Source organism: Rhipicephalus microplus, chromosome 3, assembly GCF_043290135.1.
Source record: "Rhipicephalus microplus isolate Deutch F79 chromosome 3, USDA_Rmic, whole genome shotgun sequence".
Taxonomy (NCBI): domain Eukaryota; kingdom Metazoa; phylum Arthropoda; class Arachnida; order Ixodida; family Ixodidae; genus Rhipicephalus; species Rhipicephalus microplus.
The window spans coordinates 11,282,294-11,298,851 of NC_134702.1; the positions used below are offsets into that span (position 1 = coordinate 11,282,294).

General features: G+C 47.2%; 1 protein-coding gene across 2 annotated transcripts in view; it reads left to right on the plus strand.

The window, feature by feature from the left end:
* Swip-1 (EF-hand domain-containing protein D2 homolog Swip-1) overlaps positions 1 to 15,538 on the plus strand; it is a 51,176-nt gene extending 35,638 nt beyond the window's left edge. Inside the window, exons 2-5 of one of the 2 annotated variants that reach the window (XM_037433343.2) lie at positions 3,391 to 3,538; positions 6,579 to 6,713; positions 9,791 to 9,949; positions 15,179 to 15,538. In XM_037433343.2, coding sequence (XP_037289240.1) covers positions 3,391 to 3,538; positions 6,579 to 6,713; positions 9,791 to 9,937 — 430 coding nt within the window. In that variant the 3' untranslated portion in view covers positions 9,938 to 9,949; positions 15,179 to 15,538. The remainder of the gene's footprint in view (positions 1 to 3,390; positions 3,539 to 6,578; positions 6,714 to 9,790; positions 9,950 to 15,178) is intronic. The other variant, XM_075888888.1, reaches the window with a different exon arrangement.
* The last annotated feature ends 1,020 nt before the right edge of the window (positions 15,539 to 16,558 follow it).

The window sequence follows — 16,558 nt, forward strand, 5'->3', positions numbered from 1 at the left end:
GAGTTTCCCAAAATTAACTAGAGGGCACTCTGGCGCTGCGATCGTTCAGCGGCAATGGGAATGATGGGTAGTACACACATTTGTCTAGTCTTCGTACTTGCGGGCGGCGAATCGTACTTGCGGCTTCTTTTATTACTGGTTACGGTTTTGTTTTGAAAGAAAGAACGAACTCTTTTGAACTTAGGGACTTGATTCAAGATAGTAAGCTTAAAAGAATAAGGTTGTAAAGCGCAAACGGTGAACATTTGCTAATTTATGTTTTCGTGAAAAAAAAAACAGCTCCAAGCTACACAAACACACACGGAGCCAGAAGCAGGCCAGAAGTACGAAAATTAGTCAAATGTGTGTACTACCCATCATTCCCATGCTCGTTGAAGCGCCGTGCGTTGCAGCTCCCATAGACACTAGCGCCGGAGTTCCCTCTAGTAAGTATTGTGGGAAACCCTACGCTCAAAGGAGCCGCCGCCTCTGACGGGGTGACCCGGCCACGACGCATTCGCCTCGCGTCGTGGCCGCCAGGGGACAGTACGCACGAACGACATCTGACGGCACGAACGAGAGCGCATCACTCTCACGCAATCTTAGCGCGACCAGAGAAATTCGTTCTGTGTGAACTGTAACCTGGCGTGAAGAATTGGCGCCCAACACTACCGTCCAACTGGGACGCAAGTGGCAGAGAATCTTACGGTGAAGTGTCAGGTCACGCCCAATTACCATGTGCTTATAACTTTCGAGAAAAACCTGGTAAATGTCATGTTTTATTTATTTATTTATAAATTGATTGATTGATTGATTTGTGGGGTTTAACGTCCCAAAACCACCACACGATTATGAGACACGCCGTAGTGGAGGACTCTGGAAATTTTGACCACCTAGGGTTGTTTAACGTGCACCCAAATCTGAGCACGTGGGCCTACAACATTTCCGCCTCCATTGGAAATGCAGCCGCCGCAGCCGGGATTCGATCCCGCGACCTGCGGGTCAGCAGCCGAGTACCTTAGCCACTAGACCACCGCGGCGGAGCTTATTTATTTATAGAGTATAGTAAATAACAGAGGCGTGTTTTAGGACGGCTACCGCGCATTTGATTATAGTATAACACAATAGTATGTAGTAGGCGCGAATTCTTTCGTTAGGTAGTGCACGAACCGAATAGACTGTAACACTGAATAAGCTTATCTTGAGAAATTGTCGTGGAAACGAAGCCCGTGCACTCCTGCTGTATACAGGCGTTGCAAAGCGACGAATGGAGCACAATGAAAGACTGCGGCAGAGTCAGTCTTTGTCGCCAACTGCGGCGTCTGCACAGAAACGTGTTCGAGCATCGCTTTAATGACGCACCTTTAATGGCCGCGTGTGTCCTGAGCTTGGCGGATGGGAATCCCAGTCAGTTCCCGTGTGAGGCTACACGAGGAAAGACGTCGGCGCCGCTGCATGAACATATCGTACACTTCTGCTTTTGTAATTTGTTTGTCTTCACTTGTTTCCCGTCTTTGCCTGTTTCCCGACGAAGACAGATTTTTTAGTGTTAAACCCAGAGATGTCAATCTCTTTAGTCGCATGGCTCCAGGTGCCGGGGGATGAATATATACAGCGACGACATATGCTCACTAATTATGCTGTCTGTGGTTATGCAGCTCGACTGCTACACCCGAAAGTAGCGGCATCAAAGCCCACAGTCGCGCCGACCGCGTTTAGATGGAGGCGAAATGTTGGAAGCCCACGTATTTCGATGTAGGTGCACACTTAAAAAAAAAAAAAAACGCGCGGCCAAATTTTCGGAGCTTTCCACTATGGCGTCCCTCATAATCATCAAGGTTTCGAAACCCAGAACCCCATTATTATTATTATTATTATTATTATTATTATTATTATTATTATTTGTGCATAAAGGTATGAACTCCACTTGTACCGCTGCTGCCATGCATGTGAAGGGGCCATCTGGGCCTTGTCAAGTCGTTCTAACTATCTTTAGTCAATTGGTTGTCTCTCTGGTAAATGAAATTTTATTCTGATTCTGCAGTAAAGACCGCTTGCTGTAAGCTGTACCGAAGCACAGACGCAGTCACATTGTACATATGGGCGAACTGCATACAAATAGCGGTTTCTTATCGCTTTCTGTAAGGCAACGTGACACATACGTGCAGTTCTGTCTCGAGTATATGATGCGTTTGCTCTGGGTGATGATACTGTCACAGAGCTCGATTCTATCGCTTTTCGCATAAACAGTGTGACAGAAGTTTGGCACGTTGCGTCTTCGCGGTCGCGCGAATCAAAAAGACAATTCCGGCAGCGCATGGAGCACCCCAGCCTTAAATTGGTCTTCAGCAAGGAGTACAGAATATCTGGGGTTTTACGTGTCAAAATCGTTATGAGGGACGTCCTCGTGGAGGGCTCCGGACCTTCTGGTGTTCGTTAACGTGCACTCTAGAATATACCTTATAGGTTGAGCAGCCGAACTCTGCAGATGGGACGGCATCTGTTTGTGTGCCGGTAGACTGTTAACGAATGTCTGCTATGAGCTATACAAACAAAGTGCGGCTATGCAGAAGATATCAGAGCGAGAAGAACGCGGTCCACTGCGGTGTCGTTGCTGCGCGTGATGCGTAAACTGGCAGCCGGAAATTGCTCTCCGTGTGGCTGTCGGCAGAGTGCTGCGCAAGAATGCGCTGCGCGCAATTCGATCGGCGACTACCGACTGCAGAAGATCACTCGCCGTTTCTCGCTGAAATTTAAGAGTATACTTTGACGATGACATCGTGCGAATGCAGCCGCTTATCCATAAACAGTCATTGAAGAGCTCAGCATTTGCTATGTGTTCCCCGTAATACTTTTAGTTTTGGGGTTTCGAGGGTGCTTCAACTATGTATACGCTTTATGCATGTTTGTGCGCGCTTTTGTACATATGTTTGTATACACTTTCATACAAAATTGAATAACATTTTTGGTGTGAAGGTGTTCCTCCTCCTACCCATCAACCCCGGCTCCTACTTTAAGGCCTTAAAATATCCAAGATCTCAGGTTTTACTCACCATAAGGAAAAGTGCTAGAAGCAGCGCGAATACTGAGAAAATCAGAAGTATATAGAAGCGCGCAACGCAAGTGCTGTGTTGTGGGCTTGTCCTCCAAGGTGATATAATTTTCATATAATGCATGCATCGCGTGGACTAGAAACTGTTGCTTTCTTCGCTTATTTCAGAGGAGCTGTGATTTGCACAATTTCTGTGCCGGCACATACCACATGATACCAGTTTACGATGACTGGTGATATACGTTTTAGCTTGGAACTTCAGCACCTTCGCTGTTAATATCATACTGATGATGCCACGAGTCGCGACGCAGTCATTTTGTAAGCGGACGCTGACGTGCTCGTTCGGATCCGCTACGCAGGTTCGACCTGAACGGTGACCACGTACTGGACTTCGAGGAGCTAAAGCGCATGATGGAGATCCTGGGTGCGCCGCAGACACACCTGGCTCTCAAGGAAATGATCCGACAGGTGGACGAGGACTTCGACGGAACCATCAACTTCAGGGAGGTCGGTGCCTTTATGTCGGCAGGAGGCTGTTACACAGCACGTTGCATCGCGAGCCGGTATTCAGGCGCCTGGAGGCAAAGCTTCATATTTAGATCAAAGGATAAACTAAAATGAGCTACCATGATGTATACTTTTTAGAAGGTTCATGCTGTAATTGTTAACAGCGCGAAACAATCACTGCAGTGTGCAGAATTAAGAGTGAGTATACGAAAGATACCAAAGGTTCTGGCTTTCCGTCTCCTTTGTGCTTCGCCCAGTACATGCACAACATTAGCGTTCGTGATTCGAAGCGCAGTTTACTCATTGTCCAGAAAGAAAGTGACCTCTGAGGCACTTGCAATGTGCAATTCTTTGGGATAGTTGGCTGTGAATGTCAAAGACCAAGAGCGCGGGAATACGACAGGCAAAGAAGAGAAACTTCCGCCTGTTGTGATGTCGTTTCCGGGCTCTTCGACTCCGACATAATCGGAGCCCGGTTTCAGTATACAGTCCCTTACAGACTTCCTCGGAGTCATCAGCCTCGCATGTAATGACGTGCGTCCTTCGTCACCGAAAGCTCTGACAGACGTTGATTGTTCCAAGTTTAACAGCCTTCGGCAGCTGCACGTCTCTCCAGTGTCACACAGGCGCAAGCTTTTGCAATAATAATAGCGGTGATTCTTGGGCTCTTACGTCTAAATCCATGATATGATACATGATCATGAGGATCGCCTCAGGGAGAGAGAGATATATATACATAGAGAGGAAAGGCATGGAAGTTAACCAAGCTTGGCTCGATTTGCTACCCTACACTTGGGGTGGGGGAAAAGGATAATAATATAAAGGGAAGCGACAGAAAAGAAGAAGAGTAAGAATCAAAAGGAATTGCTCTGAAAATTTCCACCATCTGAAAAAATCGAAGTACAGAGGCCTCAAGCATTTTCTCCTTCATCAAAAATGCGGCCGCCGCTACAGGGATTCGATCCTGCGACCTTCGGGTCAGCACTCGAGCGCCATCCATCCGGCCACCTCGAACAAGGTTATCGTACCGCCGCCGGAGAAATCGCTCAACGCGACGCGAACCGTTGAAATTAAAAGAACACCGACTTCTCAACTCAGTAAAACAATGCCTCTCGCGTAATCAAACCAAAGCTGATTAACTTCTAGAGATATGGAACAAATTCAGCGCAGAATTATTGCGAAATTGTCATTTAGCTATGTCGTACGTTTTTTTTTCCTTTTTTTTTGCATTTTGTTTCCGTTCTTTGCTCTGTGTTCAAAGTACGTTCTCTCTCTCTCTGGTTAATCCATATTTAAAAAGGAATGCTTCCGGTGATGTGACGTGTAATGCTTCGGCATGTGCTTTATATGCCCGATAGTTGACGGACCCAAACAAACAAACAAACAAACAAACAAACGAAAGGGCAAGCGAAGCGGGAGCCCCCCTGACCCACTCTTTCTCCCTCTCCCTCTTCGGACGTACCACTTGAAAACAATTTCTGTTCGCGTTCAGCGCAGATGCCCGTTGGCGCGCCAAGGGAACTGCGTGCACCGGAAACTTCTTAGGGCCCAGTCAGCCAGCTTGCTGAACTCGAAGAACCGCCAACTGCGCCCCGTTTCCTGAAGCGCTTGTTCCGTCTCGAAGGGGGGGGGTGACAGAAAGTGGATGTCACAGGAATTTCTCTGCGCATCCTGTCTCGCGAAGATATCGAAGTCGGCCGGGAAGCCCTGACGCACTTCCGTTGCACGAAGTATATATCCGTTCCTTCTTACGCGCCGGGAAAGCGCGTAGCATGCGCATTGTATTCCGCACTATTAGGTAGTAGGTACTACCTATTATTAGGTACTACCTATTAGGTAAGTAGTAATAGTAGTCTTACGGTAGTAGTCACGCCACCGCACGCGTCCTGCGGTGAATCATGGCCGGCCGTTCGGCCCTGTTGCCGCGGGCACGTGTAATGTACATCTGTCTTCCCCTTGCAGCGCGTTTTAAGGGCGCACTCGCTCAATCCACCACCACACGCGACCGTTGCGTGCGAGTTCGTTGACTTCGAGAGAGTCGTTAATGCTCTGCGAACGGGAAGGAAACGCACGGGCGCCCGTTTAATCAGCGACCGCGGAATGTGCGAGCGACGCGGCACACAGCTATAGCGCGAACGTCGTGCACGGTGTGTGACAGACAACTCGCGGAAAGGGTTGAAACGACGACGCGTCAGTCGTCGCCCTAACCACCTCCTTGTCTTGCCCTCGTCGCCGTGGCGATTAATGTCAACGAGAGTATGCTTATAAGGAACCGAGAAAATGTGTCTCAGCTGCGTGATGGTTGGTCTGAACGAGAGAAAGGGAGAAATCAAACGTCTTTGAGAGAGACAGCTCAGGAGAGGGGTCCTAAATCCCTGACGCCGTGAGCTCGGGTCGCAACCAGCCCTAGCTGATCGTCGAAGTTGAAACTGGCCAAGGCTCCCAAATGTGGCGGTTTGGGCTAGTAGGTATGACATGACGATAGTTATAGCGCGAGAACAGAACGACGACAAAGGAACTTCTTGTCCCTTTGTCGTCGTTCTGTTCTCGCGCTCTAACTATCGCCATCTTTCCCAAAGCTCGTTGACCAACTAAGGGTTGAATGGTCTTAACGGGGAGGAACTCAGCCATCGCTGAACCTTGACTGAATGCTGATGCACTGGGGTTGATATTATGGCTGCGTTCGAAACGACAGACTGGGATGCAACACCCTAAACCTATTGGAGATTACACAATGCCTCTGCGAGGCCTGTAAGGTACTTCTAAATAAATAAATAAATAAATAAATAAATAAATAAATAAATAAATAAATAAATAAATAAATAAATAAATAAAAAATTAAAAAATAAATAAATAAATATGGAGGAATTTGTGGCCATACCAGTTCGTACGTGAAAGTGTTGTCTTTCCGTAGCTCGTAGCATTTATAGCTTTTACACATTTTAGCTGCAGCCTTACACTCACATTATACAGTGATTGGTCATACGACGTGTTCTGCGCCTCCTTGTGCTCAGTCGTGGTCCTTCCCGACGTCTCGCAGTTCCTGCTGATCTTCAAGAAGGCGCGCGACGGCGAACTGAGCACGGACGGAGGCCTCAGCGCGCTTGCGCGGCTCACCAGCATCGACGTGGAGAAGGCGGGAGTCGGGGGCGCCAAGAGCTTCTTCGAAGCCAAGGTACCTTCTGTCAAACAAATCATCACCTAACGTTGCCATCTGAAAGAACACCTTTCCCATATGTGGGTCATTATTTCTGAAGGAGATTGGACGTCAGTCACCGAAGAACATATCGACTTCGATTTCCACGGTGACTATAATCTGCGTGCCGATTCTGAAATTTAGAGCTTTCGTTCAACGGTCATGTTTCAACTCATATTAACCTTATGAATAGAAATGTACGAGACCAGGTGCGTAGCCAGAATTTTTTTTTTCTTTGGGGAAGGGGGGGGGGCAACTTGATTTTTGGAGGGGCATCCCTTAAAATGGCCTTTTTTCGCTCTATATATGTCATGGCAAAAAAAAATTTCGGGGGGGGGGGCACGTGCCCGGTGTGCCACTCCCTGGCTATACGCTCCTGCATGAGAACAGTTCCGTTCCTGTATATAGTTACCGGAAAAAAGCACTATTAATTGCAATAGGAAGGCGGTTAATAGGGGGAAGAAATAATGCGAGTACAATGAGTACAATTCAGGAAAGTCACAAAACTTTGTTCCGTGTGAAACCGTGGGCTGCTAGCGAATGGTTTCGCAAGCTTAAGACCCCCATTATGGGGGGATCCACTCGACGGTGCTTCTTTAACATGCGAATAGTCGCAGATTATTATTACATGATCTGCGCGGCTTTTTGATGACATACGTAGTCAGTAGTGCATAGTGATCGAGAGGCGCACATGCTAGCGCGTTTTTTTTTTCTTTCTTTTTTCTCTATTATACAGTACAGTTAAGTCACCCGGGGACTTCTGTTTGAGTGAAACTAATGAATACTAGCGCGTGGAAGGAGCCTCTGTCAAGCCAAGTGGGGAGCAAGTGCACAGCGCCGCGAACAGAACTTCTCGCCCATGCGCAAGAAAGGAATTCCGGTAACGAAACGGAAGGGAAATACAGCCGCCGGATCACTGGTCCGTGGCCACCGAAGAAGCCGGAAACAGCACAGCTTGCATGCGTTTACAGATAAATGCGTCTTGCACGAGTGAAGTTTCCGGACTTCGCGTGTGGTCAACGGATGCAGTAGCGCATGTACACTGCTATATGCGTTGCCGACTTCGAAGTAGCAGCCAGGGCATAACAAATAATAATAGGTTCGTCGCCCCAGAACCAGGACATGTTACGAGACTTGCCATAGTGGAGGGTTCCGGAATTTAAGCCCACCTGGCGTTCTTTAACGCGCTGTGACTTCGCGCAGCACACGGGCTTCTAGCGTTTCGACTCCATCAGACTACGACCGGCGCAACCGAGATCGTGACCTTTGGGTGAGCAACCAAGCACCGCCACCGCTACCCTACCGCGACGGACAAGGCGCCCGGCTCAGCATTCGCGCCATCTCGTGGCACGCGCGCATGCATGTATTATATACGCTCCAGTGGACGACGCAACGCGGACAGGGGCGTGGATTTTCGGTTCGGCTTCAGAGAGCAGCCAAAGTCTCCTAAATGTTTTATTTTCCTTCATCCTCTTTGAATTGGTAGATGAATGCTGCGGATTATCACTCGGGAACACGGAATGAGGAAATGGTGGCAGGGGACAACATTCTCCGGGTGTGAGGAAAATAAGCGCATGCGCCGGCCTTGTCACCCCGTTTGCGCGACCTGAGAAGACGCTGACTCCCCCTCGTGTCTGCTGTTAAATTCGCACAATTTTTGTATGGCCGAAGTGTCGTCAGTACTCGAGAGATATATATTATCGTACACTTTCATATGCTTGACTAGAAAACTAAAATGTCCATGGCGCCGTATGGGGCATAAGAATGCCAACAATGAGACGAAGAACAAGACACAGCGCTGCGCTGTTATTCCACAATGCTTGCGAACCAACTAGTCCACCTGTAAGAACGCTGTTATGGAGATTGTTATCAGCGTCATTAGTACACACGCATAATGCAATGTTCCGAGCATTTTAACATGTGTTCCCACCGCAAGTACGGTATACAGTTGTGCTCACTACTGCACACCGCAAGTACGGTATGCATTTGTGCTCAATTATACTTGGCCGTATCCAAGGGTGGTGGAGGAAAAGAGTTAACTCGTCCGGTCCACCTTGCCCCGTCCCTAATTTTTGTGCGTACCCCATAATAAGAGCACGTCAAGATGTATTTTTATTCAATGAGCTGGGAAAAGTTTATATGATTGCTCACAATCCGCCATCATGTATGATTGCCTTTATATATCCGTAACCTGCTTTGCGTTAAACATAAGCACAACATCCCGGTTCTGTTGGTCGCACCTCAGGCTAGAGCCCCCCTCCTCCCAGCCTTTTTTTTTTTTTTGCGTCGACACAATAGTTAACGGCACAAATCTTTGGTTATACATCTATCTAAATGTGAAAGAAACGCACGGCGTAGTTGACAAGTCAAGGCTGCGTAAGCAGCCTTGACTGTTAGGAAAGTCGTAACACAATTGTGTTATGACTTTAATGACACGAACAGTAAGACGGATGACTTTGCTTTTCCTTGAAGTAACTGCCATATTGGTACCTTTTAGGAAGTTACAGAAGCACGGTAGGAAAATACGGTACGCTATATACTGGTCCTCCTCTTTCGCTCGTTGTGCTTAGGACGCTCCCAGTTCCAGTGATAGTGCGTCCTCCCAACGACAGGTTCCTCTTAAACAATGCGTAGGTTAGCAGGCAACAATGAGGCATGACTATCTCCGAGTAACTTAGAAAAAAAAGTTTTAATGGTGTTGGGGTGCCTTCATTGTAATGAGGGGCGGTAAAAACACAACGAGCGAGAAAGGATGGTATACCGTGATACGATTCGGTATTTGCGTACCGTACTTTGGTAACTTGAACTTGCTAAAAGACTAATATTTGTGCAAGTGTCACAGTCATGGCTAAAGCAACGGGCAAGAACATCCTCTCCCTTCCATCTGAACGTAGCTCGTGTCATAAGCTAGAGCACGGTTCCTCTTCAGGGAGGGAGTATGTGGTCGCAGAGTTCCCCTTCCCCCCCTCGTGCGCACACCTGCAGTTCGTGTTATGAGCAGTTCGCTGATGTTACCGATGTCACGATTGAAGTATACTTGGTGTGTCTGTGCGCAGGCGATGGAATTGAATCGCGGCAACCGGTTCGAGGAGGAGATCAAGCAGGAGCAGCTGGAGCGAAAGATCGAAGAGGAAGAGCGAAAGAAGCGCCAGGCCGCCTTCAAGGAGAAGGCGAACTTCTTCAAGAACGCCGCCGCCACGTAGGGTGCGGCACGGGTAAGTGCGCGATCGCATCTGCGGAGCCAATAGTGTGAAACCACCCAGAGACAGGAGGGCTGTTACAACGACCGATAGCTCGCTCCAGATAACTTTCCTCGAGGGTCCAAGCGGTCGTGCAGGTGCATCTATACGTACGAAATCGCGGGTGCCTTGAGCAGCCCGACTAATTTTTCCTTTGGGCGTTCTTCCCCCTAATTGAGTACGCAGTTCGCAGGTAAAAGCGCGGGTCGCAGTCGAGCGTCCAGAAAAGTAGCGCGGGATGCATTCTGGCTAAAGTGCTGGTGGTCTTGGCGAGTGGTCATGCGAGCGGTGTAACCTCTGAACAGCAGCCCAGTGATAACGCATTTAGATCACATCTCTCGTTATTCTTACAAGGACGATGGCGCTTCAGTTGCCAAACACACGCACACATCACGGGAAAGGCGCCAACTTTTTTATTTATACACGCTTGCATTTCGCCACCGTGCGCGTTATTCATACAGGCCGTTTCACGCGATAGCAAGAAGCCATACAAGTTACCATTAACTCCGGGTCGTACACATGCATGGCCAGTCACTCGGCCGCAATTTCAGACGCCACTGCTATAGAGTGAGCAAATGAGTGAGTTGAGGACACCATTTTAAAACCAAGGTGTTGATGCGCGCGGCCTCGAGCCCCTGTGCGTGGCCTGCAGTTCATGGTCAGATCGAGCTGCGTAGCACGGCCTCCCACTGCTCAGTATTATTTATTTCCCGATTCCTGTGTTCTTCGGCCATTCATGACCACGTAATGTGGAATCCGCCCTCTGCTTGCGGCGTTTATATGCATTTGGCTGTTGGTCCGCTTGGTAGTAGAGACATGTAGGCTATGGTGTTGAATGTGTCGAGTGTCGCCTCCAAGCGACTTGAAAGAAACTTCTAGAAGAAACTGCAACACCTTTTTTTTCACCATTGTAAAAAAAAAAAAAACTGCCGATCGGTAGTCGGGGCTCCTGAGAACATGCGAGCCAAACATTATAATGCAGCACGCGCCCTGTAATTTACAATTATTTCTCAGTCAGCTAAAATATTTCGCTGTTTTTTTCTACAAATGATTCCACATGCCAAAGCGGCCGTGCTATATAGCCAAGTTCACGGCCAATGGCCGATTTGAGCATTGCGAGCTGCATAGTTACCGAGGCTGCCGCGGGAGGCCGCCACATGCGCGCTCGCTCTCACTGATTGTAAGCAGCGCGCTTGAAGGAGAGAAAAAAAAAGTGATAGGCGTGCTCAAAATCATGACGTGCGCGTGGGCTAACCAGGGGGCGGGAACTACCTATACCTCCCGTGTATTCGCTCTCAACAGCGGCAGTTTTACCACTGGCGGTGGCCGGGTATCCTACTAGCAATAAATTCCGAACAGAAAGTTTCTTGCATAACGTCACTGGTGACGTCCCAAAATAGAGAGAAAAGACGAAAAATTGAGAGGAGGGGTGCCACGGAAGCCCTCCTTTCCCACTTCGCATGCAAGCGGAATGCACTTGTGTCTTCTTTCAGGTCCGCTGGCCGCTTGGGCGATGCGGCCATTGGTAACATTTTGTTACTATTTTTTAAATTTTGTTCGTGTTTTCTGAAAACGTGAAAGCTGACTGATTTCTCAGTAAGACGAAACTCGATCGGCGCAAAATAAAATGAACTTTTTTGTTGCAAGATTTGCATAAAAAAAAAACAGACATACACGTAGTGTGAAAATGTCAATCTATAAAAGCAGCTTTAAGTTACAGCTGACATACGGACATAATGAGCAAAGGTTGAACCCAGAGTATCCGAACCAATGCAAAAATTATCAACAATCGCGACTAGGACATCTCGTATTTGACTCAATCACGTTTATTATGACGGCGCGCATAGTTTTCTTTTAAAGAACATGAGTACCAAACGAGACTGAAGTTCAGAGGCACGGAGAGGCTTGAAGCGATCAGACGTTTTTTGAGAAAGAACGTGACTGGAAACAGCGTTTCGTCAAGTTGACTTGTCTTCGTCAGGGTAACAGCGTTGCCTTGACAAAGAAAAGTTCACTTGTCAAAACGTTGGCTCCATCGACATTCGGTGTGATAATTTTTAGAATGATTTACTTCATCGCGTGTATTCGAGTGACGCTATTAGAAGACTCGCAAATTTTGAAACCGCGGCTACAAGAATTTCATGAGAAGCAGCCTATATTTACTTGCCATCATTTGAACTACACGCAAAAAAAAAAAAACTAACACTATGTGGTCGAGCAAACTCGAATTCAAGTCTCTCAATAAACGTATTTTACCGACAGGAGCTTGGCTGCCACCTTCACCAATTAGTCAAGCGACACTGCACCTCTGCCAATCCAATCAAGCTTGCAGAGTACTGGGGTTACTCGTATGTACTCATGCAAAATCAATACGCGCTCAAACAACGGCTCCAAATTCTTGTACTCACCTGTTGCCTTTAGGAAACTATGAAAAGCCTTCGCGGAAGTAGAAATCCCTGGGTTAGCGCAACGCAGAGCCGCGGAAAACAAGTGTTGCCCGATCAAGCCATCTTCGACGAATGCATGGTAGACTTGTTCGGCGTAGTTCACTGCGACTTCCGTTCACTGCCCGCCACAACTTGCTGTCTTTATCTTTCCCGCAGTTGAGATGCCAACTGGGCGAGACAACTGAGCGCGATACAACCAAGATCCAACTTCTGATATCGCTGAGCGAGGGGCGAGAAGGAGCGGAGGCAAGCGCCACAGCGCTACGAACGCAACTCAATCACTTCCCGCGCTTCCCCTAATTTAAAATTCACTTAAGAAGGAATTAAAAAAGACATATAAACAAAAAAAAACTCCCAAGCATTTCCCCGAGTGTGAACATGGTTAAGTGCGAATACACAAGGTGATGCTATGTGGGGTATTTATTAATTCGCACTATTATATTTATTAATCACACTATGGTACCTTTATGGTGTAATGGTTCCTGGGAATCGCAATTTGATCACACGGGGGAGTTTACGTTAACTCACTGGCGAATGCCAACGGACTTTAATTTTACTCCCCCTCACGACCCGCTCTCGACGGGAGACTGAGAGAGAAGGCGGGCGCGCGAGAGAGAGGGGTGCGCGCGCAGCTGCAGCGAGCAAGGAGAGCGGAGGAGCGAGCGAAGGGGGAGGGGGTATAAGGCGCGTTACTGAGACCGATATCAGCGTCGCGTCCGTGGCTTATTCGGTAGAGCGTCGCGCTGCGGCCCGCCAAGTCCTCTTTCTTTTAAAGATAGAGAGAAGACTGCGGACGCCGCCGACGGCGGTGGATGGTTTGGGGTCGCTTATAAAGTGTATTCACACTTAAAAACTTCTTTACGGAAGTATCAAATTTTTTTTCATATTTGTAAAAGCTTGTGAAAACCAATTAATGCGAACATTCACATCAACCACACTCAGTTCAACCAGATCTTAGGATAACCGGCAACCGCTACGAGCGTGCACATGCATGTTCCTTGAAACCGAAACTAGCGATGAGTTTCCGGGGCCTTGCCTAACTCCTTTTTCCCGGGCCATATCTCTCCCTGCCTAGTTTCCAGCAAGCTGGTTGGCACGAGGAAAAAAAGCGTGCGTCAAATCTCTGCAATTCTGCTCATGCTTGGATAAGTGCTGCAGGGCCCCTTTAGCGATTTACGTTCCTGTTCCTAGTGCATACTTCAAACACTTAGTGCGTGGGTTTTTTTTCCAACTTGCTATGCACCCACTACATGGCCTTAATTAAGGGAATGAACGCAGTAACGTGTGTGCATTTTGTAGTGATTGACCGGCTTTATACCATGAAGTCGTTATGATAATTAATTGCATGTTCTCACGTCCGATGTCAATCTACGCTTGTACCATGCATTATTGCTGCTATATTTCATGTTGTATTGTGAAGCATATATGTATACACGAAGCGTGTGTTTGTAAAACATGAAAGTCACTTTCCCTGCATTTCCAAGCAGAAGTTATTTTGACTGTATTTACAAGCATACGCGTGGGTGTGTGGTGGAACGCCCACTTGCCATGCAAACGACCCAGGTCCAACCCTCACTATGGCCCACGTTTTTATTATTTTATTTGCATCATTTTCAAATTTTCGGTCACGCATAAAATGATTTTTCGCTTACAACCAACCATGCCGATGTCAGAATTTCCGCGAAACGAGCTCTTTAAAGGGACACTAAAGTGAACTATTAAGTCCAAGTTGATTGTTGAAATGGTGGTCCGGAAATTTCGTAGTAATATTTTCGTGCCAAGGAAGGGCCTATATTGAAATAAAATCGCGTTTCAGCGCTCCGCATTGGGTTAGCGCACTTCAAACTACCCGCCTCAAGAAGCGGACCGTGTCACGTCACTGTTTGAAGTTTATTTTATTTCTTTCTGATACAGAAAGAGGAGTAAGAGCTAAAGGCCGTATTGCCTGACAGAGGCTCCTACTCCCATGCGCATTCGGCATGCGTGCACATGTTTGCATGCGATGCGAGTAAACGCAGTAAAGCCGCGCATAACGTTGCCCGGCTTTACTGCGCTAGTAGCAGCCGCACGAAAACAGCGGGAGCCACAGCAGCAACAACGGCCATTGATCAATTTCCCGCCTTTGGCTTCGAGATTGCAGACGCTTTTGTTTGAACTAGGCCCCGCTAGATGGCACCACCTGTCCCGTGTAACCGCGCAAAAATTGAATTATTGAACCACTTGCGCCATTCCCTATAGTAACGTCCGGCGGTTCCTTTTTTTTTTTTTCATGAATCAAACAGAAACAAACAAGCAGCATTTTATTGCGTCCCTTGATGCACGTAAGGTTCTTTATATAGTGGTTAGATCGATTACAAGTGATTTATTGTAGGTGGTCCACCTGATGTCATTGGGATGATTTTGAAAATGTCCTACTGCGGCGCTTGTTCTTGTGCAGTTACCTTAATTTCTTGGCAAGAAGGGCACTGTTGTTGAGAATATTGTCGTACTAGATGTCATACATTGAGATTTCACTCTAACGTAAATTTTTGCTTGACTTTAGTGTCCCCAGAGAAGTGTACCCGATGCAATGAAACAATGTGCGACGCCGCTTCGTGGGCGGAAGAGAGCTTGAAAACATTCGAAATGACAAACCCACAGCGCTGAAAGTAGATTATACATATACAAAGGTGCACCTCGCGAGGTGTTGATGATCCGCGCAGTGCGTGTGCATCGAATGGTGCGCAAACACTAAAATGTGAATGCATTCTCTGTGCAGCACAGCATGCCGACGCTGGGTCCATCACGTCGCCGCCAGTCAAGCTTCGGCTACAAGTCACCTCCTCCTCTCGCTGTTACACCGCTTTCCAATATACCACATGACGCAGAGTATATATTTTAATCAAACAAAACGCGCATCGTGCCTTGCAGCGCCGATTCATATGAAGTTCCTTCGGGCAGCGCTGAGCGCATGCCTGCAGAACAGTGTCTAATATATATCTTTCTAGTGATTGTAAATACTACATGTAAATAAAGAGGGGACCAAACACACACTTGCTGCCACTTTATTGAACAGAGATTTTCGGGTGTACACTGAAAGCATCGCGGTTTGTCATCAATAAAAAAAATCCAGAACCTCTCTGCTTCGCCTGTGTCTGGTCCTCAGACGCACATGCTACAGCTTTTTAATTTTCGGTACACATTAATAAGGCACTTTCGACAAACATGGCTGGCACAGTTTTTTGTACGCGGCCGGAAAGAAACTACCCTTTTGTACTTGCCCAAAACGAGGCTTCTCCGAAACGGCAAATTTGCGATCCACAGGAACGAACTTGGTACGTCCCCCAAAAATGGGGCCTGTCCAGACACACACAACGTGGTCATTGATGACACCCAAACAGAATTTAACAACGCAATATGTACTCGTTCATTTGATCAGGATAATTTGCGAAGGCAGATCTTTGTAGCCCCTGATTGGCTACCTTCCCGAAGTGCAGTAATGTACTTAAAACACCACGTTCAATTCATGTGTACTTTTTTCATCCCATATTGAAAAGTGAATGATTTATAGTATTTAATAAGAAAAAAATGGAAAGCTTTTCCAAAAGCGCTCGCACAGGCATTCACATTCCCCTACAAAAATAAATTTAGACAGTCTATAGACTTCGAAAAACAGTTTAGGCAGTCTATAGTCTCAAACTATTTTAGTACGACAAACTATTTTAGTGCTACCGAGCCCCTTCCCCCAATAAAAAAAAATAATATCTATAGCACTGATCTTGCTATACTTTTGTTGTTATTATCCAATATATTCCAAATTCCAGGCTGTACCAACAGCAAGAGAAAATGTGACACGTAAACAGCACTACAAATAACGAAACGGTGTACAAATAACATTAGTGCGATAGCGAACAAAGTATGTACAGAGGAAACTATTGTCCACTCGTATACTATTTACACAACACAAAATGACAGGCTGCTTGAGGACTTCGGGTCTCCTAACAAGTGGACCGAGACCAGCCGTCACACGCGCACAGCCACGCACGCACATAATCGTTCAAGAATTGTTCACAACACCGAAGCCTTCCAAGCTTCAGAACCTTCCTGCGACAGAAGGAGTAAAAAATCATCGCTTGCTCGTCGATGAATCCTTGGCACG